This window comes from Danio aesculapii, chromosome 8 (genome assembly GCF_903798145.1).
Source record: "Danio aesculapii chromosome 8, fDanAes4.1, whole genome shotgun sequence".
Taxonomy (NCBI): domain Eukaryota; kingdom Metazoa; phylum Chordata; class Actinopteri; order Cypriniformes; family Danionidae; genus Danio; species Danio aesculapii.
Genome location: NC_079442.1, coordinates 21,678,189 through 21,700,260, shown reverse-complemented (window position 1 = coordinate 21,700,260; position 22,072 = coordinate 21,678,189). Strand labels below are relative to the sequence as shown.

The 22,072-nt window shown below is 35.6% G+C and overlaps 1 protein-coding gene across 1 annotated transcript in view; it reads right to left on the bottom strand.

Moving 5' to 3' along the window:
• ipo11 (importin 11) overlaps positions 1–22,072 on the bottom strand; it is a 311,095-nt gene that overhangs the window by 177,336 nt on the left and 111,687 nt on the right. Inside the window, exon 11 of the mRNA XM_056464319.1 lies at positions 14,585–14,711. Coding sequence (XP_056320294.1) covers positions 14,585–14,711 — 127 coding nt within the window. The remainder of the gene's footprint in view (positions 1–14,584; positions 14,712–22,072) is intronic.

Sequence of the window (22,072 nt, the reverse complement as noted above, 5' to 3'; positions counted from 1 at the left end):
CATGTGGTATAGGTGAATTGGGTAAGCTAAATTGTCCGTAGTGTATGAGTATGTGTGTGAATTAGTGTGTATGGATGTTCCCAGTGATGGGTTGTGGCTAGAAGGGTATCCGCTGCGTAAAACATATGCTGGATAAGTTGGCGGTTCATTCCGCTGTGGCGACCCTAGATTTTTTAAGATATAAAATTTATTTCAACCAATTTCAGTTATAATTTTAGTTAAACAATGAAAATGACAAATATTTTTATGGCAACTACTGTTGAAATCAATGTCTTTTAGGGGTGCACGATTTTGGAGAAATCAGATTTTTTTTCTCTGCAATATTTATTGCGATATAAATATATTATTTCACTAGATAACTTGAATATCCCAATTTGTAAATAACTCATATTTTTATTTTGATTGGGATATAAACGTTGATTTCTATAGTTTATTAATCATTTACTAACTCATTCTGAATGATCCTAAAAACCCTCAACTACTTTGAAATACAAATGGTTTGTAAATAATGCAATACTTAATTTAGTAATGAAAAATAAATCATTGACAAAGTATGAAAGTACAATTATTAAGCACGTTATAAATATGTTGTAAGTCAAGAATAGAGCATTTGTAGTTGCAGTTATAAACTGCTTACTAACGTTCATTAATGTAGAGTTAATGCTTAACAGATAATGAATCAACTATTTGCTAATGCTTAATAAATGATTTATAGTGTGTAGTTATTATAAAGTTTTACCAATTATTTAAATGCACTTGAAATCTTACAGTCATAGACCTTAAATTCAAACAAGCACTCTTTCACATATATTAAGGTTAAACTTCACAATTACTCAACAATATAGTTCTTGGTTAGCTAAAATTCCACTGAAATTTCCTGAGGGATGAATAAACTGAAGCTGAACTTGATATTGCAGATCCTGTGATGTGACTATTGCGAATGACCACATTGCGATATTGATGCTGAAACGATATGTACTGTGCAGCCCTAATGTCTTTCATTTTTTCCCATGACACATGTGCTTATTAATTACAAATATGTTTTTGAAAAGTAAACATCAACATCTGGACAGCAACATAGCTTGGAATTGAAGAAACTATGATAGTTTTTCAATTAACTTAAGTCCTTCTTAATTTATCAATCTACTAGCAATGACATTAGCAGAGACGATCTACCATTTTATCTTGAGCAGTTCAAACTGCTCAGAATCTCAAGCATTTCTTTTCTTCTAAACACAATTAATACATGAAGCCATTCTGTTCTCTTTTTTTTCCAACAGCGTGTTTTAATTACAATTATTTAATCTATTTCGTCATGAAGCTTTCATTTCGGCTTATCTTCAATGTCGCTTACAAAATAAAAAAGCTTTTTAGTCAGTAATCCCATTGAGCAGATAAACATTACAATTATCCCAATAACTGATAAAAGGGAACAAAAATGTTGGCATGGATAATAAGACGTCAAAACAATAATGATACAGAGTAGGTTTCTGCTAATAATATTGCGCAGAAGTACAATATTTGCAAATATAGGCTGTGTGTGTATATACTGTATATATGTATTAATGTATGTATGAGGGTTCGTGCATATGAAAGCGATTTGTCTATTCTTTTCAAGCTGACAAACCATGAAATAGAAGTAGCTCAATCTCATTTCCTTTGCATAATAGAGTCGAGGCAATGTTGAAACATGTAAGATAAATGATCTGCTGCTGTGTTATAAGATCCTGGAGGCACGAGAGCTTCACTGTCTCCAAACCTGGTGATATTTCTCATTTCTGAACTGGACAAACACCTCACACACTTCACACGCACAGACAGACACACACACCTAAATGTCCAAAGCTGTGGACTAGATATCTTATGTGTAGTTGGTAAGAAAAAAGCATAGCCAAGATCCAGACAAAAACCACTTAAACAGTAAATAAATAAATAAATAAATAATGCATATCAAAATCCATAAACAACTTCTACTACAACCTTTACATTTAAATTATTACTTTTTTAAATTCTTTGTTGTTTTTATTTCTTATACTTGTTTTTTTATTCCTGTTTATGTAAAGCACTTTGAATTACCATTGTGTATGAAATGTACTAAATAAATAAATTTGCCTTGCCCCACTACTACTACTACTACTACTACTACTACTAATAATAATAATAATCAAAATCATAACTGTAATAATAAAATTAACAATAAAAACAACAACATTATATTAATAATAAATCTAGCTGTAAGCAGCAATTAAGGGGCCAGGCAGTTCAGAGCCAATAAGCACATTTGTCAGCGCCGTAAACAAAATGTTTTGCCTATTAATGCAAATTTTATAATATTTGGTCATCATGGTCAGAAAATGACCCAAGTCAAATTTGGTGATATTTCGGCAAACAGTCTAGGAGGAATTTACAAATAAATCTTTTGAACAAAATCAATATAGCGTACAGGAGTTATAGCCTAATACAGCATATTTGGCATCAGTGTTCTCGGCATGACCCAATGAATATGTTGAGAATTTTACCACAATAAACATATGCAGTCTAAAGTTATTGGCAAAATTTTGATTCATTATTGATGTTTAGTGAACGCACCTAAAGTTCAGCGTCAATATGTTTAAGCATTGCAGAATCGCAGCCTCAGATGCACTTTGACACTGTGCTAACACATTTGTTGATGCCATAAATGACAACCGTTTCGCTGATCGATATGATTTAAATAACTTTTGGTCAGCATGGTCTGAAGATAATCGGAGTCAAATTTGGTGACCATTGAACCAACAATCGAGGAGTTCGCAAAAGAAGGTTTTTGAACAAAATCAGTATGGCGGATGGGAAGTTTGCCCAAATATGGCATGTTTGGTGTTAATGTTCTCGACATGAAGGAATAATTTGATATAAATTTTACCACAATAAACATACTGTATGCAATCAACATTTATTAGCCATTTTGGGAGATTCTTTATTGATGATTAGTTAAGGGTTTACATTGTGTGGCCACTGGGTGGTCAAATTTATGTGTATAGTTGGCAATGGCACACCTTCAGGATCAATACATTTAAACATTGCAGAATTACAGCCTCAGATGATCTTTGATGTCGTGTCAGCACATTTGTCGGTGCCGTAAATGAAAAAACATGTCGTCGAAAAAATAAGTTTTCAATCAAAACCAAAATGGCCAGAGGAAGCTTAGTTGATTTTTGCATATTTGGTCTTGGCATGATTTAGGGAATATAACAAGACAAGTGTCATGTCTGGGAAGTTTTTTGAGTACTTTCAAGGCATAGTGTTGAAGACGCATACCATGTTTTGTAAAATATAGCAATAAATAGTAATATACATGTAATATTTTGAATATGTTTGCAAAGCATTTTTTAAAGTTATTTTTAAGATATAATTTTTCTTAAAAAACTAACTGGAAAAAAAAGATGTTTTTAAATATACTTTTAAAATTGTGTTTTTATAATGTACCATCTAAATTGTTTTAACTATAATTTAGTTTGAACTGTCTATTAAATCCCTGCTGATTTGATACTTAATTATCATGAAATATTAATGGAACTTAATCACTGATAAAGTCATTTCGAAAAACATCAATTACAGTATCTATTGCTCTAATACATCTCCATTAAGTTGATACTGATGTAAGAGTGCAAATTATTATATACATTTGTTTATATGGCAAAACAGGTCTTTTCCACCAAGAAGCTCCATACAGATTCCAAAGGAAGACGCTGATAAGATCAGGGCCTGGTTAATATGTTAACTTTGGTTTTACTAAGTGGTCACATGTTGATTAATTTGTATGTCTCAGTATTTGGGCTTTGGTCACATGTTCAAGAAAGATACACAATAGGTGGTCAACTTTGCTCTGTCTCTTTTCCTGCTCCTGAATCTTCTCAGGTTCTACTGCTATCAGGCTCTCTCTGGGGGCTACTCTCTCATCTTTCTCCCACTCCCACTCCCCCACCATCTCTCTCTCAGGTAACTTTATTTTACATTTAAGCTGGGTACAATTAATATCATATGTTTTTACCATTTCATATCTTATTATTTTATACAGTTACTTTTAATTTATTCAGCTGTAGCCGTAGAGAATTATTGTCATTAAATCATTTAATTTTCAAGTAGTGAATTACTTTTGACTTAACATCAACACTTAACTGCTCCATTTCGGTATAAGATTGCAGAAGGATGGTTTGACAAGAAATGTAGTTTTTTTTACCATCATACTGATAACGTTTTAGTCGTTCGGCAAAACCACAGTTCGCACCACTGTTGTTAAAAACCCATTCTTACACTAACATGCATTTTCAAAATAAATTTTTTTTTTACAATAACCTCAGTCCTTATAAAATATCTGATTAAACAAAATACCTTGGATTGACTCAATAGCACACCTTCAAAAAAAAAAAAAAAAGATCCTGGTAAACAAATTCCAAACTAAAAAAATGCCATTTTAATTGGTTGTTAAAAGATTAACTGCTGCTCATGCAAAGCTTGACTCTGCAATTTCAAAGACCAAACTCAAAACCACAGTCATTACTTGACCAATTGGCTGACCAGACTATTACGCATTTCTAGACTTGCAGAGCCTTAATTGCATCCAGGAAATGACCAGTGCCATGTTTTAAAGGCAGGAGGGAAAAACCTCCAATGTTGTTGATATGTAGAGGCATGTAAGAGAAGTTCGTCTTTGCCTGAAGCATACAGAGCCTGCGGCAACTGTCAGATCCACTCAAACAAACAGTCTGAACATTGACATGATGGCTCCTCTCGCTCACACAAGAAGAATGAGCTCGCTGATCTACACAAAACACACCGTCTGCTTGCTGGGTCAATAAACTCAACATGAGCCTGATAAAATCTGTTTTTGGTTGAAGATGGATAGATTAGAAGCTGAACTGGTAAAAACTGTTGTTAAAAGAGTTGAAAATTGTGTACATGGTATAGTGTTCTAAAAAAGTGCTATAAAAAATAAAATATGATGCATTTATTTGTTTAACCACTCAGCAAATTACAAAGCTTCATCAAAAAAGTAACATAAAATCTTACTAAAAAGTATACTATTTGATTCAGAGCAATACTGTATATCTACAGTATATAACACAAAGCTGTCTCCTCAACACAAAGTCTTTTTGTCTTTTCATCACCTAAGACAAATATTTGCAAACTGCACTATCTGACAAAAGTCATGTCGCCTATCCAAGTTTTATTAACAAATAACTTGACTTCTAGTTAATGATTTGGTATCTGAAGTGGCTAATATGAAAGGCAAAGGCCTCTAGAGGTATGTATTTTATCCAAATAAAATCTGATCATGCCTTGATTTTGAATAATTTAATTAGGACAATTAGGTCTGACTTTGCTTAGACAAAAGTCTTGTCACTTAACAGAAATAATGTATAGAATAGAATATAAAGTCACGGTGCAGTGGAAACAATTAATATTGTATATGACTCCCATGAGCTTGGTCGACTGCATCCATAAATCTCTGTAAAGACTCAAATAACTTATAAATAAAAGTCATCTGGAATGGCATTCATCTCTGGAGTGAGTTCATCAAGATTATTTGGATTCATCTTTAATGCCTCCTCCATCTTACCCCAGACATGCTCAATCATGTTTATTACTGGTGACTGGGCTGGCCAATCTTGGAGCACCTTTGCTTTCAGGAACTTTGATGTGGAAGCTGAAGTATGAGAAGGAGCGCTATCCTGCTGACGAATTTGCCCTCTCCTGTGGTTTGTAATGTAATGGGCAACACAAATGTCTTGATACCAAAGGCTGTTGATCTTGCCATCCACTCTGCAGATCTCTCGCACCTCTCTAACCCCAAACCATGATTTTTTTTCCTTCACCAAACTTGACGAATTTCTATGAGAATCTTGGGTCCATGTTGGTTCCAATAGGTCTTCTGCCTCATTTGTGATAATTGGGATGAAGTTCAACAGATGATTCATCTGAAAAATCTGCCTTCTGCCACTTCTCCAACTGATCAGCTAGAAGTTATTATTTGTTGCCCTTACAACTGGGATCGACGAAAAGACTTTTGTCAGGTAGTGAACGTGAACTATCAAATTATCAGACTTGCTTGATACATCTCTCTGGTGAGCAAAAAGTACTGTGAAAATGGTTTTTAAATGCTGCAAACAGAGTTGGTGTTCGTCACTGATGATTTTTTTTTTAATGTCAGCTTGGTCATCTATTGTGCCAATAAAACAAATGGCTTTAAAAAAAAGAAGATTCACTAAGAATACAACTGACAAAAAATAAAATAAAAAAAGATTGTAAAATGCATTATAAAAGCTAATATTACCTCAGAAATAGCTCTTATTAATAGGTTCCCAACAAATTTTATGCTATAAAGACACTTGAAAGTTTATTTATGCTTCACATGAGGTAGCTCTGCGCTAATCTCACTGAAGCAGAACTAGCTGTCATCTATGAAGTGAGAAAATGCATTGGGGTTCTTCGATCTGCCCCAAGTTCACACATCAGATGTCCGCCGGCATCCTAGACATTATTTCCAATTAGGAAGTAGGAAAAGTCCCAATTATGAGTTCTCTGGAATGCAGCAAGAGGACAGCTCGCATTTGCTATTAGTTTTGTTTTGGCCATAATTAGCGCAATAATATGCAACGTTATGAAATATTCACATATGACAGGATGAAAATGCAGGGTCAGAATATGGACACTGCTGAAACTCCCACCTCCGACTGTGTATGGAATGCAGCATTATGCCACGGAAATGTTGCTCCCAAAAGAAGTGGAAACTGAACATTCTGATGCTGTTCAAATGATCTCAAGAGAACTCTCAAGAAAACAACCCCAGTATTGATGAAAGGCCATAAACGCCTCAGGTTTTACATCCATATTGCTCTGTCGCCATTTGAGACTCACCTCTGAGACGGGACAACATTCCCATGCCTGACACGATGATGAAATGCGAAATACATTACACCGACATCTCATCGCCATTCCAAATTCACCACGTACTCCATCGTTCAATAATATCTGCTCACCACCGAGTGAAACGGAGCTGGCTTTTTACTCCGCTTGATAAGTTAATAACAAACATGTAAACTTTATTTGGACTGCCTGTCACACGCGCAGCTGAAGGGGAGTTAATAGTGTTTGGAGAACTGCGGTTTGCTTCATTCCAGTGGTGTCTCTGACTCCAATTTCCTACGGCACGGACGTAAATACATACACAAACAGTCGAGCGTGTGCACTCGCCAGGGAGCTTTCAGACATTTGAACAGCATGCTAATGGTCTGTCATCTCCACAACTTAAATATTTCGACTGGATCTGCCGAGGCCTGCGGGGCTGATTTGACATGAGAAAGCGTAGGCTGCACAATTGGCCTCGGTGCTTAAACTGCACCGGCTTCCATAAATATCCTGGACAAATCAATGAATAAATAAGCACATGCTATGGTCAGGAAGCATGACAGCGTAAACTGCATGATGCTGGAATTGTCCACATGGAGCATCAATAGGCAGAACTGTGGTATGATATTTATATGCTATCTGAGAGCAAAGTAATAGGAGCATATAAAGATCGAGACATGTAAAATAAATGATAATGAAGGGGTGTTGAAAAGTAGATGTTTGGTTTTGAGAGATGCTTCAATAATGCAAAGGAAATTACTCAGAAATAACTGTGCATTCCATATATGCATTATAAATATAGTAACAATGTCATATATTTCAATAATATATAGGGATCCGTAATCTAGATGTAAATTAAACAATAATCCAGATGAAAATGATCTTAAAATGTAAATTAACATGTTGAAAAACAAAAGGACAGGAAAATATTAAACAAGATATTTTTAAATACACTCACCGGCCACTTTATTAGGTACACTTCTCCAACTGCTCATTACAGCAGACTTCTAATCAGCCAATCACATGGCAGCAACTCAATACATTTAGGCATGTAGACATGGTCAAGATGATCTGCTGCTGTCAAACTCGGCATCAGAATGGGGAAGAAAGTTGATTTAGGTGACTTTGGCATGGTTGTTGGTGAGTATTTCAGAAACTGCTGATCTACTGGAATTTCACACACAACCATCTCTAGGGTTTACAGAGAATGGTCCGAAAAAAAGAAACTATCCAGTCAGTGGGAGTTCTGTGGGTATAAATGCCTTGTTGATGCCAGAGGAGAATGGCCAGACTGGTTCGAGCTGATAGAAAGGCAACAGTAACCCAAATAACCACTCGTTACAACCGAGGTATGTAGAAGAGCATCTCTGAATGCACAACACTTCCAACCTTGAGGCTGATGGGCTACAGCAGCAGAAGATCACATCTTGTGCCACTCCTGTCAGCTGAGAACAGCAAACTGGGGCTACAATTCGCATAGGCTCACAAAAATTGGACAATAGAAAGACTGGAAAAACGTTGCCTGGTCTGATGATTCTCAGTATTTGGCATCAACAACATGAAAGCATAGGCCCATCCTGCCTTGTATCAACGGCTCAGGCTGGTGGTGGTGGTGCAATAGCGTGGGGGATATTTTGTTGGCACACTTTGTGCCCATTAGTACCAATTAAGCATTGTGTCATTGCCACAGCCTACCTGAGTATTGTTGCTGACCATGTCCATGTCTTTATGACCACAGTGTACCCATCTTCTGATGGCTACTTCCAGCAAGATAACACACCATGTCATGAAGCGTGAATCATCTCAGGCTGGTTTCTTGAACATGACAATGAGTTCACTGTACTCAAATGTCCTCCACAGTCACCATATCTCAATCCAATAGAGCACCTTTGGGATGTGGTGGAACAGGAGACTCACAACATGGATTTGCATGTGTGATGCTATCATGTCAATATGGACCAAAACCTCTGAGGAATATTTCCAGTACCATGTTGAATCTATGCCACGAAGGATTAAGGCAGTTCTGAAGGCAAAAGGTGGTCCAACCTGGTACTAGTAAGGTGTACCTTATAAAGAGGCTGGTGAGTGCACATTATTAAACTTGTTTCATAAATATCAAGAACAAATCAATGAATAAAGAAGAGCATGTTATGGTCAGGATGCATGACAGCGTAAACTGCAACATGCTGAAATATCATGCTGGAATTACAATGGGCAGAATAGTGTTATGGTATTTTACATTCTATTAATTGTGAAGTATGGAATATGGAAATGAAGAGTGGGAAGTGTGCCAAAAGAAATCTGTTATTATGAGATAACATGCAAACAATGAAAAAAATGCTTGAACAGTGCAAAGAAAACGATTTAACACAAGACAAATGTACTTTATATAGTAAGCATTACTTCAAAGTACAGCAGGGGTAAAAAAAAAAAAAAAGAAAAGAAAGAGGCAATATCTAATAGATATTGCTATAGATATGACTGCAGATCTTCTGGAGTCATGATGAAAACGCCATCACTGGAGTCATGATGAAAACGCCATCACTGAAGTCATGATGAAAACGGTCTAAATAGATGATGGTAAATTGAATTTCAAATCTCCCAGATTGAAAGCACAGGCAACACTCATAAGAGGCAATATTACAAATATGGTGTTTGTTACCAATTTTAAATGCCTAGCTTTTCACCCACCCTGTATATTGGGATCCACATAGAAAATTCAGATTTAAACTTATTTAAATCAACTCATTTAAACCTGCAATAAGTCCATAGTAAGCTGAGCTTTTAGTTACAGGAATACAGCAATGTTAAGAAGTTATACAAAGAAAATGTATAAATAATAATACAAATATTTTGAATTCTGCAGTGGTAAACCAAATAGGACGATTTCAAACTAAATAAATACCCACAGACACCGACAAAGACATTGAACATTTGTTAAAGTGTGCCCAAAGACTAATATATAACCATATGTAAGTAATGTCATATAAGGAAATTATTTTATTAAAATATATTCTTAGTGATAAAACTGCCACAGAATATAGTAACTGACAATAAATGTAGCAATAATAAAAATAATAATAATAATAATACTAGTACTAATACTACTAATAATCATAATAATATAAAGAGAGTGATGATGATGATAACAATAACTAAAATAAATAAATATTTGGATGTGTTTTAACCAGCATATATATGATACAATAAAAGTACACAGTATACAGAGAAAAAAATATAACTTTCTGCAAAAATAAGTGTATTTATACAGAAAGAAAGGCTGAAATAAGTAGATTTATGCAGTTACCATAATATAAAACCAGCATTCATTTATAATACTGTCTGTCCGACGATGGCATCATCTTCAAGCTGAGCGCTGCACTGTAATAACATCCAGCAGCAGTATAATGACAGCAGAGGCACACACTGCACCGTAATCAATGTCCTAAATGTAAATGTAATCAAGTCAGGGATGGACAACAGGTACGAGTTAAACCTAGAATAAAATGCTGGGATGATTTCATGCTGTCAGTCTCATTTCAGAAACACATAATCTCATGGCCAGAGAAAGCAATCAAAATTCCAATCAGGTTGACGGAAAGAAAAATGATTTGTGGATCGTCCTTCGCCCTGAATGTTCGAAGAAATCCCAAAAACACTTGTGATAATTTCCCTCTCTCTCCATCACTGAACGAACGTGTCCGGTCCTCTGGCAGCTGATAAAGCCTTCACTCCATTTTCAGACTGCGATAATCCCAACACCAAAGAACTCTCACAAACATCTGTCTGAATTTGGTAAATTCCAATAGGCGCTGCTCATGTCCCAGTTACATAAATATAGTTTTATCGTTATAACTTAAAAATCTACTAGTGAAAAGATTGAGTTGTGCAAAAGTACATATCTTTAAGCAGCAAAGACACATTTTTAAATGCTTGTGATAGTCATGACAGCAAAGACAGATATACAGTTGAAGTCAAAATTATTAGCCCTCCTGTGATATATTTATTTCTTTTTCCTTTTCAAATATTTACCAAAATATGTTTAGTAGATCAAGAATAGAATAAATTTATATTGGATAGAATAAAAGCATTTTACTTGTAAAACCATTTAAAAGTCAATATTATTAGCCTTCTTAAGCAATATTTTGTCACTATTTTCTACAGAACAGACCACTGTTATGCTGAATATTAGCATCTCAAAATATATCTAGTAAAATATTAGGTACTGTCATCATAGAAAAGATCAAATAAAATCAGATTTTAGAAATTAGGTATTAAAACCATGTTTGGAAATGTGTTTTCTGTTAAACAGAAATTGGGGGAAAAAATTACAAGGGGGCTAATATTTCAGGAGGGCTGATAATTTCAACTGTATATGTCCACCAGTCAAGCACAAACACCAACCATTAAAGTAGCTGTCCTGCAGGAACCACAGGACCGGACTAGGTTTCTTGTGACGCGGGTTTAATTGCCTGTATAAAATGTGGGAGCGGGCAGAACTCGGGTGTAATTTGAAAGGGAGCAGAAGGTCAAACAATTGACTATCCTGTTCCAAACGTCCTTTCAGAAAGCATATCTGGATTTACACCATCTCTGCACAGCGGCGAGTTGTGGAGGCTTTTTATTACTAATATATTGACCGCTCAGGACTGCATAAATGCACTGCATGAATAGATCAGGGCTTTCTGCTCTGTGTATTTCATTTGTAGGATTGTGCATGCAGCATGTGCATAACGGCCCTCAGACAGAACAGGCAAGTTGTCAATGAGTGACAGTGCAGAATAATGAACGAGCATGTGGATGTGTTGTCCTTGAAGGATGTTAGAATTGGAACCTGGAATCTTAAATGACGTGTTCATTCGTATTCATTTTTTTTCTCTCTGTAGGTTGAAATTACTTTTTAGTACAGCTTACCTTTTTGATTTTTCTCTCTTTTAGCATTAGAATGTAAATGTGAGATTGTGGAAACATGATTTAAATTAAGCAGGAGTAGTCGGGTCAGGAAGAAAACGGACAGTGAGAAACAAAGGGTGAATAAATAGCTGCGGTAGTTGGGTGCGGAATAAAACTTGGCTGGAGCAGGACAAAAAAAAAACAGTCCTGTGCAGACCTCTGAAGCTAACTAGTGCTTTCCAGCCAGTGATGAACTTCAGTGAAAGGTTTGTGTGACTATTTTCAAATTCATATGGTTCCTTTTACAGCATCAATGTTGTAATGCAAATCAAATTTAATCAGTTAAATAGACTTAAGCATCCATTTTGGTTATTTAAGTGTAAAAAAGAGATGAAAGACCATTTATTACGCAGCGGCTTCAATAGCAGCAGGCTAGATACTACTAAATACTGGGATAAAATTAATTTCTATATTTTTAAGGCATGGCAAAATACAATTTAATGTAGTGCTTCTTGTTTGGCCTGAGCCAGGCAGTGAAGATCGCAGCGATTTTGTATGGGATGACAATTCACCGGAAGCCATGGGGCTGGCTGACCAAAATTAAAAGTCTATGTTCATATAGCTCATTAAAGTCACCTTCAAATCAAAAGTTTTAAATAGTTGTTGAAGGTAATGTAAACTGTATAAACATAGTGTGCTCCAAAACAGTGACTGTGTGTGTGTACACAATTTCTGCTATTAACAAACCATTAAGATTTATGATTATATAAATAATATGATTTCAGCTAAAAAAAAATACTAATTAATAGTTATTAAGGCAGTATTTGGGGGATAGATAGGATTAAGGTTGTAAAATAAGATTATACTTTGTAACTGCCAATAAACAGTTAATATTTTTGTATACAGGGTGATTCAAAAAGAATACCACAACTTTGAAAATCGAGACTTCTGCAAAGAAGAAAAGGAGAGCTAAGCTCTTTCTGTTGTTGATTTAAGGAAATTGAAATTTCATTTGGTTGCCAATTTTAATGAAAGGTACCCAAAGCAATGGATCGGCGCCAGGCAGCTCATGACAGAGCACTTCATCACTGGCCCCCAAGAAGCCCTGACCTCACCCCCTTTGATTTTTTCTATGGGAATACGTTAAAGATATGGTGTTTCAACCACCTCTACCAGCTAACATTGAGGAACTAAAAGAAGGAATAACTGCAGCTATCCAGTTATTCGCCCAAGATGCTGCAGAGAGTGTGGAACAAGTTCGAGTATCGGGTTGATGTCACTTGTGTGTCTGGAGAACACCATATTGAACATCTATGAACTTGTTTTCCACTGAAATAAAAACTTTGTTTTGTACTCTTCACATTGATTAATTTCCCATGGTTCCATTATGTTTTTGAGTAAATAAAGATTTTCAAAGTTGTGGTATTCTTTTTGAATCACCCTATAAAGCAAAAACGAAAGTCTATAGTTTTCCTGTGTGACACTATTGTCATGGCATCCAGTCAGCTTATGTTTGCCATCATTGGGCGACACTTTTCGCTGCAGTGAGGGTTTTAATGGGTGAGGATGTCAGTTTCCAGAAAAGAAAAGTTGACGAAGAAAGATTCATTTGGAAAGATTCATTTCTTTTCAGAGATTATTGGACAGAGTAGTATGCATCTTTTTGTTCCAATCCAGCACAGAACTGTTCTTTTTGCTTTATAATGAGTGAGTTGGAGATGTGAAGGCTGGAAATGTACAAGCAAGCAAAAGTTTAGGCAGCAGACAATGCTGTTTTTCCACATAGACTGCTCTGTATTTTGCACCATGTTATTTTTACCCTACCTCTAGTAGTGTTTCGTTCATAAATATTGCTGAGCAAAAAAAAAATGAAGATCAAATAAACATGAAATAAAAGGACCAAGAAAAGTACTGGACAGCAGTAGCCAAAACAAACCATAAAAGACTCTGAGTGTACAAACTGCACATGAAATTGATTTTGAAGGCATGCTGGAGGGTGGCTCTGGTCACTGGCAGTCGTATTAGCGATTACCTACTGCTGCTGCTGATTAATGGTGCTGTTCATAAGTTGGCATCTAATGATGGCCTCTCATTATTTACTGAGACACAATGCGGCTAATCAGAGTCCTCACGCGTCCCTAATTGGGGAAGACAATATTGATTTGAACCAATGGGTGATTTGTCAGGGCTTTCAATGCAAAGAAAGCAGGTCAATAATTGGTAACGCTCATTGAGAATTCATGACTGCTCTCCTGCATAACATCACGACCAAGCTACAACTGCTGACTAAAAAAAGGCTTCTTTAAAAAAATTAAAAACAATTAACTTTAAACAAAGAGTGGAAATGTTGCTTTTGCAAAAGCACAAAAATGTTTATGATGAAACATGATTTAAAATATAAACTAAATTTATGCTATTTATATTATTGTTACATTTTATAGAATACATGTGAAGAGTGCTATCGAAATCTTTCTTTTAAAATAAGCATTTTCTCAGCCTCCTATTTGAAGGCTCAGTAATTTCTATTTAATAGCAAAGATTATGTGCCTTTAAAGTAAATTAGCTAAACATAAACATAGGAGATGGCACTTAGAGGCACTTGATGGCACTTATTCAGATGGCACTTAGAGGGTTTTTGCGTCTGAACTCTTCATATTTTAAAATGAATGACAATTTTGCTAATAGTTCTAAAGGCTTTGGAACGGCATTAGATTGATTAAATGATGACTAATATATTTATAGAATAATAGACTTATAGAATAATAGATTTTAGTTTGTGGATATCCTGTATAACTTCACTTACCACCAGGTCAGGGTCTTGCATGAGACTGAGAATGACTTCGTAGAGCAGGGGCCGCAGCTCCGGCTTGAACTTCACCGAGATCCACTGTCCAATCAGCCAGATCACCCGCCGTCTGATCAACTTGTACCTGAAAAGCCAAATGAGCCACATTAGCATTCATCTGCATTATCAGCTGAACATTTTTTGAAAGGCTTATTTTATGTCTGAATGTTGGATTCTGAAACGCATGTTTAAGACACATTAGGGAGATCATCTTTTATTCTTCAAATTCTTTATTCAGCACCTTCAACATTCTCATTTCCATGAATACTGCACAACTTCAAGCTTTCTGTTCCCAGAAGGAGAAATTACATAAGGTTAATAAGAAGAAGAGGGGAAAAAACTTTGTACTAACTTTGCAGCTACTTTTCAGCAAGAAAAAAAAAACTGGTACAAGTCCAAAAACCGGTACAAGCCTAAACCCTAATGATTTATTTTAAAAAGATGTGCATATAATAACTGTAAATGTCCTAGATTTACTTATAAATGCTTAAAAACTACTTAAATAAAGTCAAAAACATCTTAAAATCATGAAAACCTAAATGTTCCAATTCTTTAAGATATCCATATATTTTGAAATGAGACAATTAAAGTGTGGAAATACAATGGCCACTTTATTAGGTACACCTGTCCAACTACTCGTTACCGCAAATTTCTAGTCAGTCAATCACTACAGCAACCCAATGCATTTAGGCATGTAGATGTGGGCTGTTTCTCAATATGCATTCTTCAGCATTCTTGCGTCCTCGTTTTCTCGTGTAACGTCATCATCAACTGCCAAAGTTCAGTTTCACAACTCAAGACCGCAGGACGCGTGAAAGTTCCCGGATGCATTCTTGACACGAGGACACATCGATTCAGACTTGAGCGCAAAACTCGCTCGAGAAGTCCTAAAAGTCATTGCGGCTGAATAAAGAAGGCAGGAAATGCAGAATTTTATTAAAGTTCAGAGATATAACTTATTTATCTCAGCAGTTTCCATAATTGTGATGGTGATAGTAAACATTACCATGAAATTCTTAATCAAGGCATTAACACATTAAGGGTGTTTATTTGCTGAAATTCGTATTAAAATCTGTTTTATTTGTATTGTGCAATGTATATTTGTAAAGTCTTTATGCATATATTGTGAAAAGGGAAAAACAATAAATCGTTGTATGAATGCTGTAATGTTTGAATAATTTTTCATTAAAAACGTGTGAAGGTCATATGACCATAAGGAAGAACGCAGCATTCCATTTCAGAGGACGCATTCTCTGTTCTCGCAGTCTCCCACCTTAAAATGTACCAGATGCATATACATGAGACTCATCAACGATTTATTTTTAGAATCATTGTTAGATTTATTTAACTACCAAATTAATGGACACATCATTTTCTTGATTTATACTATCATTAACAGGTTTACGTACAGCTTGTAAAACTGTTACTGTATAGCTTGTGTAATACGGATATGTGCATAGTAATGTTCTTAATAAACTATTAACAGGGTTTCTACAGGTTTAACCAAGTTAAATTCAAGACTTTAAGACATTTTTGAGACCATTATGTTAGACTCATAAAGCACTAAAGGCTAAGGAATTTTAAAATGGCCCAGATGGAAAAGATTTTTATTTGCCTTAAACAAAAAATATCATAATTTATTACATTTAATAATACAATAATAAATAATATATTTTTTTATATTTCTTAGCAAAATATTTTTAATATTGTGTAAAAACAAGCAAGCTCTTCTTGCATCCATACACTCTTTTTTCCAAAATAATTTTTTTAAAATATATATATATATTTTTTTTTAATTAACATCATTCATTTTCTTTTCGGCTTAGTCCCTTTATTAATCTGGGGTCACCACAGCGGAATGAACCGCCAACTTATCCAGCATGTTTTACGCAGTGGATGCCCTTCCAGCTGCGACCCATTACTGGGAAACATCCATACAAACTCATTCACACACATACACTGCAGACAATTTAGGTTAACCAATTCACCAGTACCACATGTCTTTGGACTTGTGGGGGAAACCGGAGCACCCGGAAGAAACCCACATGAACACGGGGAGAACATGCAAACTCCACACAGAAATGTCAACTGACTTAAAAATTTAAGACCTACAACATATTTTTTCAGTAAATTTTGGCATTTTTAAGGCCTAAAATTCAGATTTTGGGATTTTAGACTTTTTAAAAACCTGATTAAAGGTCGATTTACACACAAGATGGTAACTATTAAAATTAAGTTCTAAAAATGAAATGCAAACAAACCGTAAAGTTCAAATCGCAAATATAAAGACTATGAGACAGAGAAGCAATTAGGCCTCAATCAATTTTAAAAATGCATTGTAACAGTTGATGCTAAACAAAGCTCAACCATTTAAAGCAGCAGAACTTTAATTAAAACATAGACTCTATAATCATAATTTATTGGTGTGACCTCCAAAAAAATGTTTCTTGCTAGTCTGTTCTTTTTGCTCCACTCTGACCTTAAAGCAATGCACTCATTGGTCTTTTGTTGAACTACTGGTTAATGCAAATATCTAATTAGAAAAAGCACATAACAGCAATTCTTGTACTTGTACCTCTGGCATGTAGGGTAGTGGCCAAGATGATCTACTGGAATTCAAACTGAGCATCAGAATGGGGAAGAAAGGCGATTTAATAAGAAGCATGATTGTTCCTCCAAACACTCTGGTCTGGGTATTTCAGAAACTGCTGATATACTCAGAATTTTATGTACAGCCATCTCAGGGAATGGTCTGAAAAGATTAAGTATTGTCACTATCACTTCACCACCTATATTTCACATTCTGGTCATGTACAGTTCTCCTGGTCAGTTGGATGCATTTACTGAGGTATTGGATGGGCTGCAGTCATCATTCCCTAAGGATGACAGTCCCCTTTGTAGTACACTAGGTGATTTCAACATTCATTTTGGGAAACCTTATGATACAACCTTCTGTTCTCTCATTACACCATTCAACCTCAGATGGATTATCACCACCAGTACACACAATTCTGGCAATCAATTGGACCTTATATATATATATATATATATATATATATATATATATATATATATATATATATATATATATATATATATATATATATATATATATATATATATATATATATATATACACACACACACACACACACACAAGACAGTGCACTTCAGAAAATGTCTCTGTTAAACCACTACACACTTCAGATCACTTCACCATCACTTCTTCTCCACTTTAACCTCCTGCCTAGATGAGAAATATCCTCTCTCCACCAGGCCAATGTGCACAACTTCCAACCCCTTGCTCTCCGATGTTCTGCGAGAACAACAGTCAGTACTTAGGGCAGCAGAGCGACTATGGCAAGATTCAAATGACCCAGCTGCACAATCAATCCCAACTTACATCATTTGCTAACCAGCAAACTCTATACTACAATAACAAATACAACAGCACATCAGAAATTCGCCAACTCTTTACCCAACTCTTTAGAACATTCAATACCCTGCTCGCTCCTTCACCACCACCTCCTTATGAGCTGATGATTTGGTCTCCTTTTTCACAAACAAAACCACTAAAATTATCGGTTTCCCACCTTGTCCATCTCATATCACCAATAATCATACTCTCAGAATGAAAAACACTCTCCCTCTTCTCCCTCCTCACAGAATAAGAAGCATTCAAACATCACTAAGGACCTCAATGGTTGGAATATACAGACCGGTCTCTCTCCTCCCTTTCATAGCCAAAACACTGAAAAGTGTCGTAAATGACCACATTTCTTGCACAGAATACCCTGCTGCGCGCGCACACACACACACACGCACAAATTAGACTTTAAATGTGGACATTCCACTGAGACAGCACGACTCAGTCACTGAAGCCCTGCGGATTGCTAAAGCAGTTTCAACTCATCAGTCCTGCTTTTTACTACTGTAATGCTCTTCTGGCTGGTGTCCCATCTTGCACTCTTAAATCTCTACAGATGATCCAGAATGCTGCAACTTGTCTGGTTTTCAACAAATCAAAGAGAGCCCATGTCACACCTCACTTTATCTCCCTGCACTGGTTGAAGCTTGTATCAAGTACAAATCTTTGATGCTGGCTTACAGAACAACCAGTGGCTTTGCACTCACTTACCTCCACTTGCTTCTGAAAGTCTACATGCCCTCCAGAAATCCCCAGTCAGAAAGTGAGCACTGTCTAGTAGTACCATCCTAGAGAGGTTCTAAATCACTTTCCAGAACCTTTTCGTTCACTGTTCCTCACTGGTAGAATGATCTTCATTCAATTTATGTGCATTTCCGCTGATTCAAATGGCAAATGAAAACTCATCTCTTTCGTGAATGCTAGAGCACTTCATAAACAAAAAAGAGCTCTTATTACTCTAGATTTTTCTCTAAGCAGTTACAGTTTCTTTATATACGTAGTTTTTGTGTGTATTTCCTCTTCATGTTGAATTGCTTAAAAGGCCATAAAACCTTCCTGTCTCAGCAGGGTGTTTTCACACCTCTAGTTTGAAAAAAAGTCAGGAAAGAGGGTGAGTCCTGCTTTAAGCAGGAGTGTCGAGTGGCTTTTCACACAGTCTACACAAACACAGATGCAGGGGAGAGAGACAGTGATTCAGGCCCCATTTACACTAATACGCTTTAGTTTTAAAACGCATAAGTTTTGCTACGGTTACGACATCCATCCACATTACGCCGGAGTTTTCGAGCGCTGAAAACGGAGTGTTTTGAAAATGCTGGAGCGGCCGTTTTCATTCTAAAACGCTGCTCCTCCGTGTTAGTGTGGATGGGGGAAAACGAAGACATCTGAAAATGGAGGCGTGGCTGCAGACACTTGCCAGTCTGATTGGGGCTTTTTCCTCAATATTAAGTACACACAGTTTAGTCTTGCATCCTCTCCTTGTAAGTTCAGACTTTGCAAGTTTGTCTGTGTGTCACTTGCTTGGTGCTTATGTGTGTGTGTGTGTGTGTGTGTGTGTGTGTGTGTTTATACAGACAGCTTGTTATAGGCTGTCTGGAATCAGTATAGCTGAGTGGTTTTCGGTTTTGTCCCTGAAAACGTGGCGGGACAACAAATGCTGAATATAAGCGGGAGCGATCGGGTTCGGACTAAAACCTGGCGAGAGCGGGCGGGAACGGGATTTAAAATTTAGTCCCGCGCAGATCTCTAGTGCATAGGCCAAAAAAATCTCAGAAAATGAATAAATTACCCTACCGCTGATATTGCCCACAGTACATTGCGCGTTGGACGTAAATTCGATTAGAACTACTAATGCGGGTGAAAAGTGTAAATAAACTACAAACATTATAGACCAACTGTCAAGTAGAGAGGCTTCGGTAAAGATGCTTGTATAACTGTTAATTAAGATCTAGCCCACTGGAAAATATTTAAATCATGTTTTCTGTGTTATATTTCATCTGCAACAACAATACTGAACTTATATAAAGACGAGTTTGGATATTAACGTCTGAATGCATAATTATCCAAAGACCTGAGGAGATTTCTCTGCATGAAAGAATCGTGAATGGCAGATTATCCTGCTGCTGCTTCTCCAATAAGGTAGCAAATTAAATATGGCAAAAATGTGGATGATATGTGGATGATTGACAGGGCTCATAACGAAGCAACATAATGTTAACAAAAACGCAGAACTCCCCCAAAGCTTGCATACTCTCCTGTTACACACTCAAAAGTATATATTTTCCCTTCACAAAAAAAGTACATACTTTTAGGGCGTAGTATAAGTATGCGAATTGGAACGCAGCACTAACGTTTCGGTTAAATATTGACCAATGTCAATGCCAAGCTAAACAAATGCCAATCTTAAGATTGAACATATTCAAAACAGTACTCAAACAGTAATTAATTAAAAAGTAGCAAATATATAAGAAGCATTATATCTTGTAGATTTTCTTTTGCCGAGAACCCGCTTTCTCCACCACAAACCAGTCCCAATTTTGAACCGTTTTGGCAGGATCAGTTCTCAAAAGCAAAGTCGGCGTGACTCTGAGCCCTGGGGATCTCTCAGGTCACTGGAGACAATAAAAGAGAGACTGTGAGGGATCATTTCAAGGCTTTTTTGAAGAAAATATCTCTGGAGAAACAGGCTGCTGTGCCACTGGCATTGATAAAAAGTAGGGGAGCGTGCCAGAGGTTTAAGCCACTTTCGTCTGCTTGCCAGTGAGCGACAGGGTAATTAGAGCCAGTGGTGATAAAAACTTCAGCTTCGCATCCGAAACCAGCACTGCTAATAATCACGGCACCTTATTACATCATTACATTAACCATAAAGGTCACTCCACAGAGAGATCAAATATATTAACCAAGCTGCAAGTCATAATGAGTCCACTCTAAGGTAATGATGCATCCAAACATTGTGTTTGCTCTAGAACGCATCTGCTAAATGACATGTAACCAATGATTACTCTCAACGGTGCAACATATAAACATGCTGTAAAGGTAAACAGGTCTGTTCCTGAATGCACTTCACCTTCCTGTTTACTTATTAGTGAAAAGAGTCTCTAAAGACACCCCCCCCCCCTTTCCCATTAAATCATTTTAATTCTGTTTTAATAAGAATTTAATATGCAGTGCGACAAGGTTATGAGGTAAATGAATACAGGAAAGAACAAGATCGCATAATTAGAGTCATCTACAAATAATATGCTGCACATATAAATAAACATAAAATAAATATAAAATAAAATAAATATAGAGTAAAATAAATATGAAATAAAACAAAAAAACAATAAATAAATAAAATAAGATTAATAGAAAATATGAAATAAAATAAAGAAATATAAAGTAAAATAAATATAAAATGAAATGAAATAAACAAATAAATAAATAAATAAATAAATAAAGACACAAAAATATAAAATAAAATAAAGAAAGAAACATAAAGTAAAATAAATATAAAATAAAATGAAATAAACAAATAAATAAAATAAGACACATAAAAATATGAAATAAAATAAAAAATAAATCAATAACCCTCATTATAAATTTTTCCTTATAAATGAAAAAATAAATAGACCAAATAAAGTGAAGTCCATTTTTTAATTATTTTTGGGGTTGAACTAATTTCCATTGTTGTTCAGAATAACATATTTTTAAGTAAAACTAAAATGAAGCACTACACAAAATATGAAAATGAAAACAACAATAAAATTGTATTATACTTTTATTTATTTATTTATTTGTCAACGTTTGTCAATTCTTTTCATATTTACCCTAAATACAAACTGTATTAATTTAATATGCTAAATAATATGTAACTGTGACAAATAAATCAATACAGTTTAAAGCATATGAAATTGAAACCATATTCAATTCCAGACTGCTGTATTTCATATTGAATTATTCATATAGGACACACACACAGATCCCCAGAAAATCCCCAGTCGCATGAAGCTGCTTGTGTCGTTTGTTTGGTAATA